The following is a 19,596-nucleotide window of genomic DNA, read 5'->3' as shown; positions in this document are numbered from 1 at the left end:
TACGAAAAAGGGCTTTGAATTAGATTTCAGTCTCCTTTGGGCGGCCTTTATTAAGACTCGTAAGGATTTTATTATAGGGTCATACAGTGGCAGCGATTTTGGTGTTCATGTGACGTGGGTGATATCACGCTGCCAAGGCTAACAGTGACAAATGAAATATCAGTTTACCCACATATGAAAGTGACATTATGTCATCGATAAAAGCCCATTAATTCGTATTCTTTATGTTGTTAAAGTGTTTGCAGTTTTCACGATTAAGATAAAATGATCACTTAACACAGACTTCAACAACTTCATGTTAATGTTTTCCTCCCGTAAATCAAACAACAGGATGACACAGGACATTGTTTCTATTAGTCAAAGATTACAAATATAAATGTTATTTATGTTTGGTTCCTAATTTACACTATAGTTGGTTTCAAATTATGCAAAACCTAATGGGAAAAAACTAATGCTTTATTGTGGGAAAATGGGTGGGAAATTATGCTTTAGTGTGATAAAAATGGACTTCAAAGGGCAAAGAGACCTCTTAACTGCTCTTCTGGAACTGAGCACAGGAGTACATGATGTTCACATTAATGAGTGAGCTCAGACAACAATGAATGTAAAACCAGCCCATATTCTTATTTAAAATCTCACTGGCACAAAGGTCACAGAAAGTTCAGATTGAAATAATCATAAAAATTATGGAACTGAAACAGAAATGTTCAAACCCACACCATGTGTAACCTCTGTGCTGATAAATAAGAAGGACACGTTTCCCCATCCTATGTGTGCTACACACGTCCCGTGGACCTTCGAGGAATATCTGGGAATGTTGGATGATATTTAATCTTTTTATTTTACAACAACATTCATGACCAATGGTTCTTTATGACGATATTGATGCGCTTCAGCTGGATGCCCACCACGTTAGTAGACTCGTTTTGATTTATTGCATTGACTTTTAGTCAAAAGGTGATTTATTTTCTTTGTGTCAAGTACTGCTTGGATAACGACTTGTTTTTTTAAATCTAACATCGACTATTATATATAAAAGTTGACACGAACGAATATCATCAGTTCAACGGCACTTTGAGACCTTAGAAATAGCCATCCTAAAATAGCCATACAAATTTAATATCCTTGAAAATCTCAAAATATTAGGTCTACTAAAATGCACACTTTTTTTAATTAAGACGTTTATATTTTGAGTGATTGTGGATTGAAGGATAAGCCACAGTCACCATTTTGTACAGCCTCTCACCACAAGGAGGAATACTTAGACACGCTTTCATACTCAACACATCACAACCTCCAACTGAACAGCGAGGACGCATCACGTCGACCATTACTGCGCCTTACTCGGACTGAAACTCGAAAACAAACATTAACATGGATACTGTAAACACTTCCCTTGCCGATTCCACAGAGATTATGACGGGGGTAAGTGAGTTAATGGAAAAATACACGGACGAGATCTTGAGGCACGGTAAGGTCTCCGTGCGTAATTTTGGAGAGCCGGGGTCTTTACGCAGCAACGCTCCTGGATCAAGCGGCAACACCGTGGCTGAGCTTTCTGTCCTTGATGTGCCTCTCGATACCAAACCGTATACTGATCACATGGAAGAATTTCTGAAAGTCGAACCCGGAGAGTGGAGTGTAATATCAAGCAAAGATACATTTGCTCCGGAGAGCTCATCTGGGATGGGTGCGTTTATCAAAGATGAGCAGAAGCAATCTCTGATTATGGAGCACCCCAGCACTGACTTCGACCTCGGGATAAACATCAGCGATCTGGATGGCTGCTGTGACCTCGATAACAAACAGCCGTGCGGGTACATTGAAGACTCGTCGACTTTGCTGTCATCTCAAGGTGCGCAACAGGCTGTGGACAGTTCTTCCAACTATCAGCTGGACGCGAGTCAGTCTAACGCACTGCTTTTGCCACCTCAGAGGAGAGCATCACCATCCCTCGGTGGGGGTCTGGTGAATTTCAATGGTACTAGCGCATCTCCAATAATGGCCAAAACTGACATCTCCAAATGGATGGTCCAGCAATCGCCTGCTGACTCTCAGTTCTGGTATCAGTCCACTAATATGAATGAAGAGCATGGTGGCTACTCCTCACCAGAAAGCTTTATCCAGCGCACACAGATAGGCTACGGTGTATTCCCGGGGTAAGAATGAGTTTTTCAAAATGTTGCTCTGTTTATTTTATACTTTAAATTGAATTTGCTCATACACGCTTTGTATTTATTTCTTATACCGTAAACCCAAATGGTTCCATAATTTACTCAAATCAATGTCTTAATAAAATCCCTGGGATCCATTTGGAGCATGGGCTGAGCACCCGAATGCTTATCTCCCATACAATTTCTTTTCTAAAAGTTGAATTTAAACATTGGAACATTGCACACCAGCATCCAGATTTGCTGAGCAAATCTGACGTCAGATTTGTTTTTTAGGACTTTGTGTCATTTCGGGTGTTTACTTCTGTTGGTTATACAGAACCATCCATTTTCTTGCTCACATGCAGGGTTCCAACTCAAAGACTGTGTGTTATATGTGGAGATGAAGCGTCGGGCTGTCACTATGGAGTTCTGACCTGTGGAAGCTGCAAGGTGTTTTTCAAGAGAGCCGTTGAGGGTGAGAACAAAATATTTTATTATTGTCAGAATGCAGCTAACAATTGTTTCACACACATGTAGCAAGTTTTCTATCATGCTTCCGTGTGCACGGGCCAAGCTGCAGACAGTGTCCCAGAAGATTGTAACTTTCATTCGGAGCAGTGATCAAGATGTTCCTCCTCTACCTTGTTATTTTGCTTATCTTTGAGGACAGATGTAACAGTCACTGTGTCTGACCATGGCCATGTCATTCTGCCCTGTCAGCCTTCAAACCCATTCACTCTTGCTCTGTTACCTCCCTCCCTCGGATGTTTCTTAAAAATGAAACTGAAGTCCTTTGTGTGGATTTGTCATCATTCATTTGTCATCAGCCGCATGTCTTGGCGTTTAAACAGTTTTTCTTTTGCATAGGTCACCATAACTACCTGTGTGCTGGAAGGAACGACTGCACTATTGATAAAATCAGACGGAAAAATTGCCCTGCGTGTCGTCTTAGAAAGTGCTACCAGGCAGGGATGATGCTCGGAGGTGAATTTCAATGCATCATTCTCAACTTTCAGTAAATCTGAATAGTATAAAACATGTATACAGTTACATTTAATTTTGATTGGTTAATTGGTATTACTTTTTTTGTATCACATTGCAAACTCTTTTTTGAAATGCAGACAATTTATACAAAAATTATTTTAATAAATATATAATTTGAATGTATTTTATTATTAAATATATTAAATTATAATAAAAATATGTTTTTTTAATGAAAGATAGTGTTCAAGTTCAGCAAGCTCGACAAGATAATCCAGTCAGAAAATGTATATTATGAACTGCTGGAACCTTTCTCCTTTGTTATGCTCATCAAAGCACGTTGTGTGTTTCAGGCCGTAAAATGAAGCGGTTCGGGGGTTTGAAGGTCATGGGTTTGAGTCCATCTCTGATGTTCCATAGTCCTCTGTCCCTTATGGCTGATGTTCAGAGCATGTCCTCTCTGTCGTGTATGTCGGCCATCCGTGAGCTTCAGCTGTCTCCACAGATGATAAGTATTCTGGAGAGCATCGAGCCGCAGGTGGTCTACTCCGGCTATGACAGCTCACAACCGGAAGTTCCCAACCTTCTTCTCAACAGTCTCAACAGACTTTGCGAGCGGCAGCTTCTCTGGATCGTCAGGTGGTCCAAGTCTCTTCCAGGTAACACTGTTTGAATCACCCAAACAAAGTTTTGAGCCTTACTGCGACTAGTATTCATACTGTAATGGACCAGATTGAGTAATGTAGAGATACATAAAGCGTTCTTAAGGCGAAGAACTGTAAGATTAAACCATAAGCGCAACGTGACAATTGAGCTAGTGGGGTATGGAGTGCTCTGTCATAGCATATACTGTTATAGTTTATAATGAAAAATAGAATTACTTCACAAATAATTATATTGAATTATGTTTAACTCATGCACACTTTTCTTGCTTGCTTGTTTCACAGGTTTTCGCAGTTTGCACATCAACGACCAGATGACGTTAATTCAGTATTCCTGGATGAGTTTAATGCTGTTTTCACTGGGTTGGAGGACGTTTGAGAATGTCACAACAGATTATCTCTACTTTGCTCCGGATCTCATCTTAAGTCAGTGAGTAACGTGATCAAAAAACAGTCTGTACTAGTTTTAATAGTTTAAATCTGAATGCTTTAAACCATATATTTTTGATGATTTTTGATGCTGTTTTCCACGAGGTGGTTATTTTAGGGTTTTTAAGCGCGGCAGTAATGTGAAGTTTGTGAACCATTATTTGCTGCCGAACTAGCAAGTCTGGTCAATAAATCTGAGCGATAAATAATGACTGTTTTACAGTCAACAGATTTTCTACTCCTCCCTCATCTGCTTTTGGTCAGATGGTCCCGTCCCAGACTCATACCATTGGCTGATGCTCCAGATGCTCAAACAGACAGAGCATCATAGAGTCACAGTATTTACATTTGTCATGGGAAAAACAACCTATAAACGGCCTTATACTATGATACAGAGTTTACTATCTATTAAATATAAAAATAAACAGTAAATACTTAAATAAATATAGAATAATACAAACAATTAGACACTTTAGCTAATACTATTCAATACATTTTTATTTTTCATGTAATATTTACTGATTGACAAAACATTACTTTCTACATCCATAAATCTTACAAATGGTTCTAATAGGATTGCAATTTTTTTTGCATATTGAATGTATTAAAATTAAATGAAAACTTCTCAACAACGTAACCGGAAGTTACGTTTGGGCCACATAGTGTTTGTTTATTTTGTTGCTGCTGAAACCATCTATGAAATAGACATAAACTAAAAAGGCGCATTTAACATTAACCTGACCTTCTGACTAAGACAAATAGTCTTGACCTCCTAAATTCGGACAAGCAACATTTTATGAAGGTAACAAACCCGCACTGTTATTTTTTTTTATTTCAAGCTCTAAGCTTTCCTGTAGCTCAGTGTTAAGAGCGTGGTGCTAACAACGCCAAGGTCGTGAGTTCGATCCCAGGGGATTGCACATACTTAGGAACAAATGTACATCTATGCAATGTAAGTCGCTTTGGATAAAAGTGTCTGCATAAATGTAAAAATGTCTATTTTGTAAATAACACTGTAAACACAACTACTTCTACTGTTTATTGAATATGCTAATAATATTTTCTTCATATTAGCGATCAGCTGAGAAGATCTCCGATCTACGACTTGTGCTTGGCAATGAAGTTAATTCCACAAGAATTTGCCAACCTGCAAGTGACCAAAGAGGAGTTTCTGTGCATGAAGGCCTTGATGCTTCTCAATACTGGTAACAAAATATCTGTTTGTGTTCTGTCACACATAGTTCTCACTGACCAGCACCCTACAGGTCAGATAGTGTTCTGCAAAAACATTATAACATACTCTACACTGGGGGTGTCCCCGACTAATTATTTACATAGTCGAATCAGAATCGTCGCGTCTTGCCTATAGTCTACTGATAGTTGAATCAGACATGTGTGTGCGTGCTTGCATGTGGGGACGACTTAAGGTGGTTAAGGGTACAGTGTAAAGTGCAGCGCAACATTGATGCACCAAAAATGTCACAATGTGCAAAATAAATGTGTTTAGCCAAAATGTCTGAAATGCAGGGGACATAATGTTTAAATCACAAGCCACAAACAGTAAAATTAATGGACATTTTCCTTAAACATCACGTAACAATGCTAGACCAGATCTCGCCTCAAAACCATTTTTAAATCTACTCGATAATAATGAATTATTTTTTACAAACGGGAATACCAATGAACTATCAATAAAGTTACTTTATATACCATGTAAAGGAGGAATGCAATAAAGCATATTACCATCTGAACAGTCAAAAGGTCCCTTTCATCTTTTTTTCCTGCACACTCTTTCTCTGTCCTCCTGACATGCATGCTTGCTTTCAGTGCAGAGAAGGCAAGTTCCAAAAGTCTGCGGTGATTTTGGTTATTTTACTTTGTTTAGTATTTTGATCATGCACCTCAAAGTTCAGTCTAAGGAACGGACTACGTGCATTTACAGACCATGTGTTAATTCATATTCATATGCCCAAACATTAAGAAGACGCAGACACACACGACCCTGCCCTGGGTCATAGCCAGACCTCGCGCTCAGATGCGCCAGGGCTTTCGGTACCCAACCCTTAAAATGTCCAATTTCTTTACATCATAAATAATATTTTTGCTGTCCAGTGCATATAACCAAAATAGCTTGATCCCCATTGCATAACACCTCTGCGAAGATTCAACGATTCGGGGTCACCCCTACCCCTACTGCTACATTTAGCACACTGGTCATTTCACAGGGGAAAAGGAGATAAGCGTTCAACAATTGGGCTGCAAGACCTTGAAAACTGCTCCTTTAAGATTCCAAACTGAGTTTGTTTTGCATTCCAAGCTAAAATGCCAAAGATAAAGTGTGCTTATAGTATACTACTGAAACCAAAAATATGTACTGTATACCATCAGTCTGCCTGTTATGTACTTCTCAGAAATATATTTAAGTTTACACATAAGTATATTGACTAAATGGTTATAAAAATAAAATGAGTAAGACTGAAGCGTGGAAGCATATGGAACTTTTTCTTTTACTTAAAGCAACACTATTGACGTTTTGCTCATTGCTCCCCCGTGGGGTTGACAAGCGCAGTTGTCTGTTACCAGTGTACCAGAACCGACCCGAACACAGAACTTACCGAGTGTGCTTGTAGCCTCTATGCATGTTCCTCAGTTGAATTCATCTAGTTAGGAGTTGTTGTACCTCTGAAATCTTTTAGAACATATGAAAAACTACAAAGTGTTGCTTTAAAGCAAAAACTATAGATTTGATGTTAATGGTAATACTTTACACAAAGGTTGCATTTCTTCACGTTAGTAAAAGTAACTTCTCCAAATTTCTCCATTGTGTTTCTCAGTTCCTCTGGAAGGCTTGAAGAGCCAGTCGCAGTTCGATGAGATGAGACAAAACTACATCTGTGAGCTGACAAAAGTCATCCAGCTCAGAGAGAAAGGAGTGGTGGCCAGTTCTCAGAGGTTTTACCACCTGACCAAACTCATGGACTCGATGCATGAGGTACACAGCACAATAAATGAATATACAGTGGTCTCAGAGTTTGGATGCTTCAGCCAAACCTTAAAATCTCTCAATGTCATCATCTTAGATAAATTGGAATAAAAGAAAACATTAACATTCAGATTCCTGGTAAAGGGGCGTCTAACACTTCAGTGCAGCAGTGTGGGCACAGTTAGTTGACACGGGCATCAGTTGTTCAGGCTGAGGGCTCAAGAGTTCACGGTTCACTGGCTGTTATCTTAAAGGGCTTAGTGTTCCATTTTAGGTTAAGATAAAGAGTTAAAAATATTTTCTTGTTTCTTATTTTGGTTTTGTTTGATTAAAATGTTATTGAATGATAAATCATTTCTCCTATGCTTGTTTAATATGCAACTCAACTTTTCAAAGTTAAACTCTGACGTTGACTCATCTTTATCCGTTTGTAGATTGTGAAGAAGGTCAATCTCTACTGTCTGAGCACATACATCCAGGCAGACGCCATGAAGGTGGAGTTTCCAGAGATGATGTCAGAGGTCATCTCATCACAGCTGCCAAAGGTTCTGGCCGGCATGGTCAGACCTCTCCTGTTTCACAAGTGAAGTCATGAGATCCGGACTGATTCTTTCATTTATAAAGTTTTATGTGTATGCTGGCAACCTTTGGTTTATTGTTTTAATCCTTATTCACACTTATGAGGCGGCTCTCAGTTTGAATTTTTATTATCCCTGGATGCCTAGTTATAAATGTATATTTATTATAATTCCAGACAAAAAGTTGTTTGTTAAAAATTGTTATTTTGAAATTTTGCATCTCAAACAAGATAATTTTCAATGACAATGAGAGGAGAAATTATTTATTAATCATAATCATGTTTTATAGACCTGGGCTAGTTGTCGCAAGGACTTTTGAGTTGAAATTACACACACGTCTATTTAATTTTAATTTGTATGCAGTGGTTATGTGTAATGGTGTCAAAAAACAAATTCACATCTGTCATAAATGGTAAATTCTTTTCGATGTCAGATTTTATCCTCCAAACTAAAATCCTTATATCATCATATTTTTATAATAATAGTTGAGTAAACAGACACTGGCGTATCTTGACAAAGGTTTTCTTCTTATAATGTAAAAAAACGAGTACGAATGTGGCTTTTAAATGACCTTTTCAATTTTAAATGTGAAGCTGGTCCACAGACGTTTCATGCTTAATTTTTAAATGCACATATTGTCAAACATCCCTTTGATACGTGGATATTTCAAAATATTTTCCTTCCAAATAAATGTCAATGATCAACAGATTCCTATCGTGACAGTGTAACCCATACGCTTATATGGCCAATATGTGTTGAATAAAGTAATGGAAATCAAATAAACCTCTAAGTGTGTGTGTAAGATTGATTGTCAAAAATGAATTTTCCCTAAAATGATACACTGACATATAGCATTGTGACAACTAGCCCCGGCTTCTCATTCACACCTTTCATACCTTTAGTATGTATATTGGGTTTTTCTCTTGCTATAATTAATTATAATAAATAAATTATAAAATGATTATTAAAAAGTGTTTAAGCTGATAATCCAAATCAGACTTTATTTGTAAAAGAACAACATTTTACCACTGTCCAAATGATAAAGACAGAATATGTATTTTTTATATTATTAAACTGTTGTAGCTTTTTAGAAAACATGAAAAACGAAAAAGAAATGTGAACATGTATGTGATATATAACACTTTATATGCAGTATATAAAATGTGCCCTTATATTATTAATCTTTCTGTCTTTCTTTACTTTTTGTTGGTTGTATTGAATCTCTAATAGTTCCTGTTATTTTGTAGACATCTAGGAAATGTTTTTGAGTGTAAGGATAAGCAAACAGCCTCTAACTCGCTGTTGTTAGATACTACGATACAGGTCATAAAAGATCATGGTCAGATCATACAAACCTTCAAATATAGCCCACTCAATGCCACAGTCACATGTGAATGTACATATGCATACAACGTATGTGATATGTGAAATAAACAAATAAAAACATTGTGTACTATGATAAAAGTTGAAAAAATTCAATTTGACAGCTCCACACGTGGTGCTATATTGTGTACTGTGTATATGCGTAACGTGACTAAAACCTTTTAATCTGAATTGTAAATGTGCAAGAGATTACATTTGGAAAACATTTTTCAAGTCGTATCACTTCCTCCCGTAACCTTGCTGATGTATCTGAAGGGAGTATCAGGCCGACATCAGCAGTCAGGGTCACAGAGCTCTCATGTATTTCATAGGAAAGAACACTGGGATCTTGGCAATAGCCTCGATTTCTGACGTCATGTTGGGGAGAATGAAGCGATTGATGTCTGAGATGTAAATAATTTAGCCTTTGCACATTTTATGATGGAAGTCAAGAACCAAGCCTCATTTTGTTAACAAATTTATTGACATTCAAAGAAATTACACGATTTACACTTTATTTAAGCATAAGATTCTGTCATATATTTTTTGGCTTCAAGATACAATTCAATCTGGGCAGAAGACGTAAGTGCACTTTGTGTGTACACATGTAGGTTCTTCTATTTGGAAAAGGAGGAAACGTGGATAATTCCACATATTAATGGAACCTTGAATAAATAGTAAACCCTACCATACTGGTGAGTGAACTGAACGGAAAGAGTGAAAAAAGTACATTAAAATATTCAGAATCGAGTATTCAGACATTTATTTGACATCCTGCCCTGACGTGAATGTACTGTACATACTTAGACTATTACAACTAAATGATTCAAGCCAGAGAATCCCAAACTTTAAGACTGTGCACCTCTTTCTTAGATATAGCAACTGCCAAGCACAACCTCTCACCTCAAGCATATTTATAAATGACGTATAGCTACGTTAAAAAAAGTTTTTTAAATGTACTATATGTATCCAGAGGCGGATAGTAGTGATGTATTTTGATTCCACTCAAGTAAACGTTTTATGACTTGCTTAAGTATTTTTATTCAAAGCTTAAGTAAGAATAAGAAAATACTAGATTTTTAAAGGTAAACTATAGTGGATGCACAACACTAAGATGTTGTCACATTTTCGCTTCTTTGCCGAAGGAGAAAGCGTATTTACGAAGCGCGCTGTGTTTGTCCGTTTAGGGCTACTATAGAAACAAGATGGTGAATTCCGTGTATGTAGATAGAAAAAGCTCATTCTGAGGTAATAACGCTCCATTATGTAATGTTTGTGTACATCTCTGAAGACATATTATATTGCATTTCTGTCGGCACATCGTCCACAAAATTACACGCTGGACCTTTAACATATTGATTCGGTTATAAATGTCCTGTTGCTTGAATTTTGTTCAAATGTTTTTGTAGTGTTAATAAAATGAAACAGGAAGTTTACTCTGGAACTTACTTTGTTTACATCACCCGAAGAGGCTCATAATGTAAAGAAGTCACATTTCCAAAGATAAAGTACAGATACTTCAAAAAGTACTCCAGTAAAAGTACTTTACCGCTGTTCAACTCTTCATCTAATGAACCGATTTCAATGGTGCACTATTGAGTATTTCAGTGATCTTATTGAATGCTTGTATACAATTCTCACCAATTTTCCATTTATTTCCCAATCGACGTCGTATTGAATGTGCAATACAATTAGGAATAAGTTATGAAAAAATACATTCATTTCACACATCACTGTTCTGAACTGAAGTTTCAGCTTAAAGTCATTCTTTCATTTGATATCTATAAGGCAACAACAGCACTAAACAATAAGAAAGCGGTTTCTTCAACCCTTTTGCATTTCATGACTATAGTATTCTAACAGCAGACAGCAGGCTTGATCTCAGTGTATGTAAATATGTGTATCATTTAACTCAAAGGCTACGGTTAGACTCCAACCAGCAGCTGCGTCTTCCAGTGAAGTTTGAAACGTATTTATGGAGAATTACAGCTGTGATTTAGACATTCATGTGCTGCATCACACAGTTCTCTATATTTTAAATGCTATTGTGTGATGGCGTATGATCTACACTGTTAATCAAACCGTAATTTTACAGAAGTTGATTTTTTTCTACAGATTTTCCACATAAAATGTAAAATTACAGAAAAAGATCACAAATTTACAAGAAAAAAAATGGAAAATGTAATATTTCAAGGGCCCCAGCTTTTTACAGTGTTGATTGATCCCCAATGCTTGAGATATTCGAAAAGCACTTGATGCGAAATTGATGTTGCCTTGGATACCATGACATTCTTTGTCTCGCCCAGATGGGCGCGAGCTTTCATAGGAACACCACGTAGTTTTCAGGAATGAGTCCCGTTTTTCCCTCAAACGTCGCTTGAAGCCAGCCTGCTTCCACCGAGGAATACACTACACACAACAAACACAAGACGTGAGGATACAAACGGTGGGAAAATGTATCAGAAAACATCACTATTACAGTTCTTCACAAAGGTTAGGGATATGACACCCCAGATCCTATAGGAAAATAAAACCAATGCTTTTATCTGCATTTCATTTGTACCGCAACACCATTATCCACCATGTCCAAAACAATAGCAAACTGAGGAAGGGGAGGTTTTAATAGCTCACTGTGTTCTGATAAATTACCCCATAAAGCTTTTAAAAGGACCTAACAAGTGACTCATCCTTAAATGACTCAAGTCAACATTTTACACTTAGCGTCTGTTTAAACTGTAAGGCATTAGGCAGAAAAAATTCAAGAGTTTCTACATCGTGAGCTTAACTCTTCTAGGTAGTTTATGTTGCTGTAACTGTTTGCCTAGCGTTAGAGGAGTAAAGATGAGGTTACTGTGACCTGTGTGAATACCCTGGTGCCCAGCCAGGTTTATTCCTGATGGAAAATACAACAGACTATAAAACAGATCTGACATGTACCAGGAATAACCACAGATGTTTTGCAAAACACAAAGCAGGACGGCACTTCTATCAATCTGAACCTGTTGGTATGCAGCAAAATAATAGTGTAATCATTTATTCTTTTTACTTATCATTTAATCCTAAATAAATCATTATTCTAAAGGACCCATATAGACATTTCATGACCCATCAAAAAATTATGAAATTCTTCAAAACGGGCATTCATATTTATTCTGTTTAAACGGAGAGTCGTTTTTTCTTGACATTGTATAAATAAATGCAAAACCATAATACATTATGGTAAACTATCAAATCCATTGTTATTGCTAGTATGCAGTGTTTCCTGACCATATGCCTGTATTATTTGAGATTCCGCTTGCTTGTAATACAGTAATAAAACCGTGTACTGCCGTTCAGCCCTGTCGCATCATTAACCCTTCCACTGCCGTTCAGTTTACATCTGCTAACAGTCAGATATGTGCTGTTGAGCTCAGCGCATGGTTGCTATCTACCTGTCAAACTGTTATGGAAACGGTGGCTCCATTGAAAATCAGGCAGCCTACAACTAAAAACGATCCATGGCTGAATGACAAGGTTTGTGTTGCAGGCAGTAAAGCTGAGCACAAATGGTAGAAGGACAGATTGCATGTGTCACTTCAAATGTTAAAGTCCCAGTGAAGTAAAAATGACAATTATAATTTGTTCATGAAATATTGCAGATTTTATAGTAAATAACTGTTTTTATACATCCAATCAGTTCCCAGTGAAAAACGAAAGTCACGCCTAATCATTTTCTCCTTTGAATTTCTACTTCACTCGAAAATGCATCAGGTTGTAAAAAAGATTGCAACTGCGAGAGACGCTAGGAGAATAATTTTTTTTTATTAAACTGTAACTAGCCTTATGTTTTGTTTAAGACTATTGACTGACTGTGTTGATGCTTCTTCTGCTGTTTGTTAAAACTTTCCTCGCTTTTTATTAATAAGGTCAGGGCTCGTATTTGATCACCTACTTATGGGTCATAAGACCCATGAGTCGTTGTTCCTTCCTCTGCTATATTTTATAGGTTTGAGCCGGTCACTTTTTCGGTGATACAGGAGACTGTGAGCCATTTGAAGCCCTCATGTTCTCTGCTTGATGTTGTCCCTCCTCGACTTGTTAATGACATTTTTTCCACTATCGGACCAGCTGTTCTTGCAGTTGTTTGTCCTCAGGTGTGGTCCCTGACAATTTTAAACATGCAGTAGTTCAACCTCTGATTAAAAAACTTGGTCTGTATTCTGTAATTTTACCTCATTTTAGATCTATTTCTAAACTGCATTTTCTTTCAAAAATTCTCAAAAATCTGGTCTGTAGTCAACTATAATCAATCTTCTCAAAGTTTTCCAGTCCGGGTTTAAATCTCTACACCAGGGGTCTTTCTCTAAAAGCAAGACTTATTTTCTTAGGTCATTTTGCTCATCAAGATGTCTAACTTTTAACCATCACTAACTTATGGGTCAAAATGGACTCTAACAGATCGCCAGCCAGATCAAGGCAGTCTTTAAATCAAGCTTTTTCCAACATCAGCCGGTCAAGTTATAGACAACTCTTTCGAGGCAGCTATTTGAGACAGTTATCCACGCCTTTGTTACCACTAGGCTGGATTACTGTAATGCTTTGCAAGGGTTAGTGGGTCTTTGGTCGCTCGTCTGCAGATGCAAAATGCTGCAGGACGTCTTATGACTGGAACTCCGAAATACAAACACATCTCCACCATTTTAGCTTACTTCATTGGCTGCCTGTACACTGTAGGATAAATTTTAAAATGCTTTTATTTGGTTAGGGTTAGGGTAACCCTAATCCTAACTGTGGTAGGACCTAAATTGTGTAAAGTATTGCCCCTGTCGATTACAAAGGCTTCTTCATTCAAATCCCTTTTGAAAACTCATCTTTTTCTCCTTGGCTTTTAAAACCTGATTTTAACCTTTTGATTGTTTCTGTGTATGTGATGTATTTATAATTTTGTGAATTCTGTGCATTTCAAAAGTAAGTCCTGATCCACAGTAAGCCCCTGTTGTAGATCATTGGGTAAATGTCGACTCACCATTAGAGAAGTGCGCCCCCTGGGGGAAACTCAGCTCATTGCTGTGCTCTGCTTCACAGGAATATATCGCTTTGGCATCTCTGTATAACAAAAAGGTTCTTCATTTATTTGTTTTAAAGACATTTTGACAGAGCAGCATTCTGTTACGTTGACTGAAGGTTTATGGGCACTTTACCTTCCCGTAGGAGGGGGTTTTAAAGCTGATGGGTTCTCAAAAAGCAATGCTCTGGAAGCCACCCTGGAAGACATAAGCACACAAGATACAAACATGTCAAATTGTCTGCCAAGATGCCATGGTTTCACGTCACAACATGGACTGTTTTTGGCGAGTTATTAGTTTTATATGATGGAGCTTTTGCCTCGATTTGGGTAAATCTGATATTTCCCCCAGTTACTTTAAAATCCCAGTGAAATAAAGCATTTCAATTCTTCTTTTTTGCTGAAATATTGACGCTTTAAGAGTAAATAGCTTAACAATGTGGGCGATGAACCCTCATAATTTTCAGTTAAAATCTGAAAATGCACTTCCACCCTGAAATGACGATCCATCTCAAATGATGTAAATTAGATGTCTTGGGCAGAGCTTCTGTTAACTTCTCCCCTTCAACTGTGAGTCTCCTGCTAGTTTCATTTCAAAATGCAATTGCTGTTGTCTTACATCAAATTATTTTGCAGTAAACAACGCAACCAAGACTTATTTTCTCTTTTGACATTCCTTTTTACTTCCTTTCAAACGATCGTAACTTCTAGGTCATGGGGACTTTAACTATGCAATGCTCAATTTGGCACTTTTTTACACATAGGACACAACAGGTCCCACCATTATACAAGGTAATAACACGAGTTTGTAAGTATAACAGCAACTCAACATAAGTAAAAAAAATCTATGGTTATCATTCAGTCCACAGAATAAATATCCAAGAATCTGTTACTGGTAATACTTTACAACAAGGTGCTATTAGTTAACATTAGTAAACAGTGAACAAATTCGTTTTTCAGCATTAACAGTTTTTCTCAATTGCTTTGGCGCATTTGTCGAAACAGTCTTAACACTCCCTAAACTGTGAGAGCAAATGTGTCATGATTCTGCCGCATCATGTCATGTTTCTCTTGGTTTAGGATCATGACAGAACCTCATGTTAAATATAGAGAGATAATTATTGTTCTTATGGCCTTCCATACTCTCTCTCCGCTTGTCTTTGTTCCCATCCTCTCGTTACCCTCGTTATTGATTAATGCCCTTCACCTGTTCCCCTCTTGATTTGGTCCTTTATTTAATGCCCATTGTGTCTTCTGTCTTGTGCTGGTTCATTGTGGTTTCTGTGGTGAGTTCCTGTGTCTAGTCTGGTCTGGTCTGGTCTGGTCTGGTCTGGTCTGGTCTGGTCTGGTCTGGTCTGGTCTGGTCTAGTCTAGTCTAGTCTATAGTTCGTCTTAGTTCTGTTCTGTCTTGTCATTATATTCCCATGTTTTGTTTTGTTACCCCCTCGTGGGTTTTGTTTTGTCTTTTATATTAAAGTCTTCTGTTAACCCTTTACCCACTGTCTGCACCTGGGTCCTCTGTCCTTGTCTCACAACTTGAGAACCATGACAAAATGTCACAACTGTTTGCTGGAACTTCAGAACCTTATTGCATGTAAATGCAGTTACTCACTTAAAACATTCCGTTCGTGCTTCAAAACCTAGTAATTTTATAGTTTTATTTAATTGACACTGCATATTGGAATTTATAGTCTGTCTGATATTTGACCTGTGTTTTGACTTGCATAACCTTATATGTTTTGCTTATCGTCAATATGTTTTCTTGTACAGCTGCTTTACAGCTGCAAATTAAAGTAATTTTTTTATTTGTTGAGATGAGTCAATAGTACAAAAGTATATGAAAATTTGTATTTGTACAGTACATTATACAGTCGCTCTTTGTATGACATATCGCTTATTGCTCCCCTTTGGATAAAAGCGTCTGCTAAAAGGGCTACATTTAGTACGACTGTATTACATGTAAAGTGAAGTCTTGCTTGTACATTTCATATTTCTTACTGAATGTTACCACAAATACACAAAAATCCAAAATAGCCACAAAATAACATCCATTAAATAAATTATTCTTGGTGGACTCTTGTTGGCCAGGCCAAAGATTTTCATCAACATCACATCTGATGGTTTCCATTGCCATGCACCGGGGAAATAATCTCCTTGAACGCCGCACCCATCCCCTGCAATGATCAGCTGTGATGTCCTCACATGCATCATTCATGGCATCCAACAGAGACACCTGATCTTGTGGTCTATGATCATATACTTTCCACCTCCATGCTGAAAATAACTCTTCTATTGGATTTAAGGATGGAGAGTATGGTGGAAGGAACTCCAATGTTATCCTTTCACGTGCAGCAAACCAGTCAACTGTCAGATATTTATGGAATATACATGCGTATATACCCATTTTTCATAATGGAATGGATTGTTTTGAATGTGACGGCTTACGCGATGAAAATTATTGAGAAGTTGTGAAGAGTTCGACAGTTTAAGTGAGAATAGACTCATCAGTTTTGATCAACAAACCATATTCAATTAGTTGTTGGTCAAACTGCAGAAAATTGTACTTACTGTTTGTCATGATTCTGCCTCATCATGTCATGTCTTTCTTGGTCTTGTGGCAGAGTCTTTCTATTGTTTTGTTTAATGGCGGTTGGCAAACCAGCTTTTGGTGCATATCTGCCACCAACTGGGATAGAGTGTGGAGACCAAGGAGGAGGATGTGGCAGAATCATGGCAGGGCCTCATTATTGTTGGCTATGACCTGTTGTGCTTTCTCTCAGGTCTCGTCTTTGGCCCCACCCCTCTCGTTTCCTTGTTAGCTTCCCGCCTGTGTCTCATTACCCACACCTGCCCATTGTTGTCTCCTTTATTAGTCTCCCTATTATTTATTAAGATACCGTGTTAACCCCTTAAACGCTGCCTGCACTTGGGTTTTTCCCCACCACATCCCTGACAGAACGAACAAGCCCTCGCTGAATCCAGCAGGCAGCGATGGCCGTTGAGTGGTCCCGTCAGGCTCGTCTCCTCTGCTGTATTCACCAGGGGAACACAGACCAAAGCAATTGAGAAAACCATATTGACCCTTGTCAACGTTAGTTCATGTCAATAAAGTTTATTGAAGTAGGTTATAGTTAGTTCATGGTGCATTAACTAATGTGAACAGTGACAACATTTCATTTGAATAATGTATTAGTAAATACTGAAATTAACATGAATTAATATTAATAAATGCTGTAGAAGTATTGTTCATTGTTAGTCCATGTTACCTAATGCATTAACTAATTCGTTATCAAATCGCAACTTATTATAAAGTGTTACCTAATAACCCTTAAAATAACAATGTGTTCTTAATACGTAAAGCGCATAAAGGAGCATTTAAATCAACTTCCCTTGAGTGAGATGTGAGGGTTCTTTTTCTTCTGTCATAACAAGTCAAACAGTATATCTTTCCCAGGAGAGAGGCTTTAAAAACCAACGCTGGGTCACCTCAACCCCTTCATTGTAATTATAGCTTGCTTCAACAAGGGAAACAACACCCATCTCATTCAGAGTCAGAACATAGTACACAACAAAATACTGCACAATGTTACCTCCTATGGGTTCAAATATGTACTATGCAAATAAAGCAGTTAGATATGGTAGATTGTGTGATACAGTGTGTTACCAGGGTAAAGACACTGTTATGTACAGATTTGAGGTTTATTGCTTTTTGAAGAACAACATAAAGCAATTTATTATTAAAAATGTATCAACAATAAATCAACCAATCAATAGCTAAACAATTGAAAAGTCAATAACTGAATAAGAATAATAAAATTCTAATGGTCATACAACTATAGACGTTTCTATAGTTTTATTGGATGCATGCACCAGGTGTCATGATCCTGCCTCTCCTTGTCTTGGTTTTCGAGTCTTGTGGCAGGATCATGTCAGTCCCATGTGTTTTGTGTGGAGAAAGAGCATTGTTTTGGTTTGAGAAGCCATGCTCTCTCTCCGGTGTCACGTCCTTTAGTCCCGCCCCCTTGTTTCCCCGGTTAGCGGTCCATTAGTGTTAGTCTTGTCTCCAGCCCTGGTCCATCTTTCCCTTAGTGTTTCAGTCCCCTCACCTGCCTCGTGCAATCCTCCTGTTAGCTTTCCCTTAGTGTTTCATCCATGTCACCTGCCGCCACTCTCCCTGTGTCATCAGTCCTTGTTAGTGTTTCCCTTTATCAAGCCCCAGTTTCCCTCTGTCTCTTGTCGGTTCATTTTGCACACTTTGCACATTTACCCTTCGTCTGTCTGGATTACCCGTGTTCCTGTTCCCTGGACTCAAGTTTGTGGACTTAGTTTGTTATTCTTAAGACCTTGTTTGTTTTGTCCCCCTTGTGGGAAGTTTTAGTTTTCAGTCTTGTTTGTGTTCATGTTTTCCCCATCGAGGGTATTTGTTTTGAAATAAAGTCTTGTTGTTCAACACATGTCTGCCTGCGCTTGGGTTCTGTCCACAACCATAACACCAGGCCCAAAGTTAACTTCTGGTCTGTGTTTGTTGATCGGTCTGGCTAGTGACTAAGAATATAACTTTATATTTTATTTTACTTATATTTATATGAACATTTCGTTGTCTATTAATTGTACTACATGAAAAATTTGTTGAATAGGTCGTGTAATAGTTTAGACAAGTAACGTTTACTGGTAACCTAAAATAATACTGGCTAGACATTCTTTTAACTTGCTAGCTAATGTGATTTACTTGTTATTGACTTGTCTTGTATTCAGAAATAACTCTTTGCAGATGTATACCAGAATTTAAGTTTGGGTTACCGTGACGTAAGTTTATGCTAAGAAACGGTCAATACAATATAACTTGTTCAAGTTAATAACTTACATTCCACAATTGGGAAAAATAATAAAAAACTTAAAAAAATATTTCTAATGGTGAATGGCAGAATTTTTTTTTAAATATTAGATAATTTAACCATAGTTCCTTAGATTAAGTTTTTTAATATATTAATTAATTATTATATAAAAAGAGTATATTTTTATATAGTTTATATTTTATATATATCTATTTATATATATATATATATAATTATATATATTACCTTCAACTTTATGAGTTAATAAGTAAAACCATATCTAACATCATCTCTACATTGCAACACAACAAGACTGGGACGTTTCCATTATAATCAACAAATCTCACAGGGTAGACAATGTCCAAAAGGAGTATTGTCAAAATACTGGAGAAGAATTTGACTTACACAGATCCTGGTCTCTGATAGCCATTGCTGGAGTTGTTGTTGTCTTGTTTTCGACGCAGGACCATTTTAGGCGGCAGATCGTGGTAGTTAATGCCTCTGGTGACGTCTTTATGCTCCACACATGCTAGACTTTGTACAGACCCCCCACAGCTCCTAGGACCTGC

General features: G+C 37.5%; 2 protein-coding genes across 5 annotated transcripts in view; one reads left to right on the top strand and one right to left on the bottom strand.

Annotated features, from left to right (window-relative positions):
• The first annotated feature begins 1,247 nt into the window (after positions 1-1,247).
• pgr (progesterone receptor) lies at positions 1,248-8,562 on the top strand. Its single transcript, XM_079466151.1, has 8 exons — positions 1,248-2,159; positions 2,519-2,628; positions 3,021-3,137; positions 3,488-3,793; positions 4,082-4,226; positions 5,300-5,430; positions 7,060-7,217; positions 7,643-8,562. Exons 1-8 carry the CDS (start codon positions 1,375-1,377, stop codon positions 7,793-7,795), a joined length of 1,905 nt encoding a protein of 634 aa, XP_079322277.1. The 5' UTR covers positions 1,248-1,374; the 3' UTR covers positions 7,796-8,562.
• Positions 8,563-9,617: 1,055 nt separating this feature from the next.
• Positions 9,618-19,596, bottom strand: part of arhgap42b (Rho GTPase activating protein 42b) — a 97,368-nt gene continuing 87,389 nt past the window's right edge. For 3 of the 4 annotated variants that reach the window (XM_079466021.1, XM_079466020.1, XM_079466022.1), the window contains 4 exons: positions 19,433-19,592; positions 14,329-14,391; positions 14,154-14,233; positions 9,621-11,557 (listed from right to left, as the gene is read on the bottom strand). In XM_079466021.1, the coding sequence (XP_079322147.1) occupies positions 11,469-11,557; positions 14,154-14,233; positions 14,329-14,391; positions 19,433-19,592 (392 nt within the window). In that variant the 3' untranslated portion in view covers positions 9,621-11,468. Of the gene's footprint in view, positions 11,558-14,153; positions 14,234-14,328; positions 14,392-19,432; positions 19,593-19,596 lie in introns of all 4 variants that reach the window. The other variant, XM_079466019.1, reaches the window with a different exon arrangement.

Source organism: Barbatula barbatula, assembly GCF_947034865.1.
Source record: "Barbatula barbatula genome assembly, chromosome: 10".
Taxonomy (NCBI): domain Eukaryota; kingdom Metazoa; phylum Chordata; class Actinopteri; order Cypriniformes; family Nemacheilidae; genus Barbatula; species Barbatula barbatula.
This window is presented reverse-complemented; position numbering and strand designations above follow the sequence as displayed.

Excerpts from the sequence above, each read along its gene's own strand:
- pgr (XM_079466151.1), top strand. The coding sequence starts at position 1,375 with ATGGATACTGTAAACACTTCCCTTGCCGATTCCACAGAGATTATGACG. Across the intron at positions 2,160-2,518 it reads GGCTACGGTGTATTCCCGGG|GGTTCCAACTCAAAGACTGT; the intron begins GTAAGAATGAGT and ends GCTCACATGCAG. Across the intron at positions 3,138-3,487 it reads GGCAGGGATGATGCTCGGAG|GCCGTAAAATGAAGCGGTTC; the intron begins GTGAATTTCAAT and ends TGTGTGTTTCAG.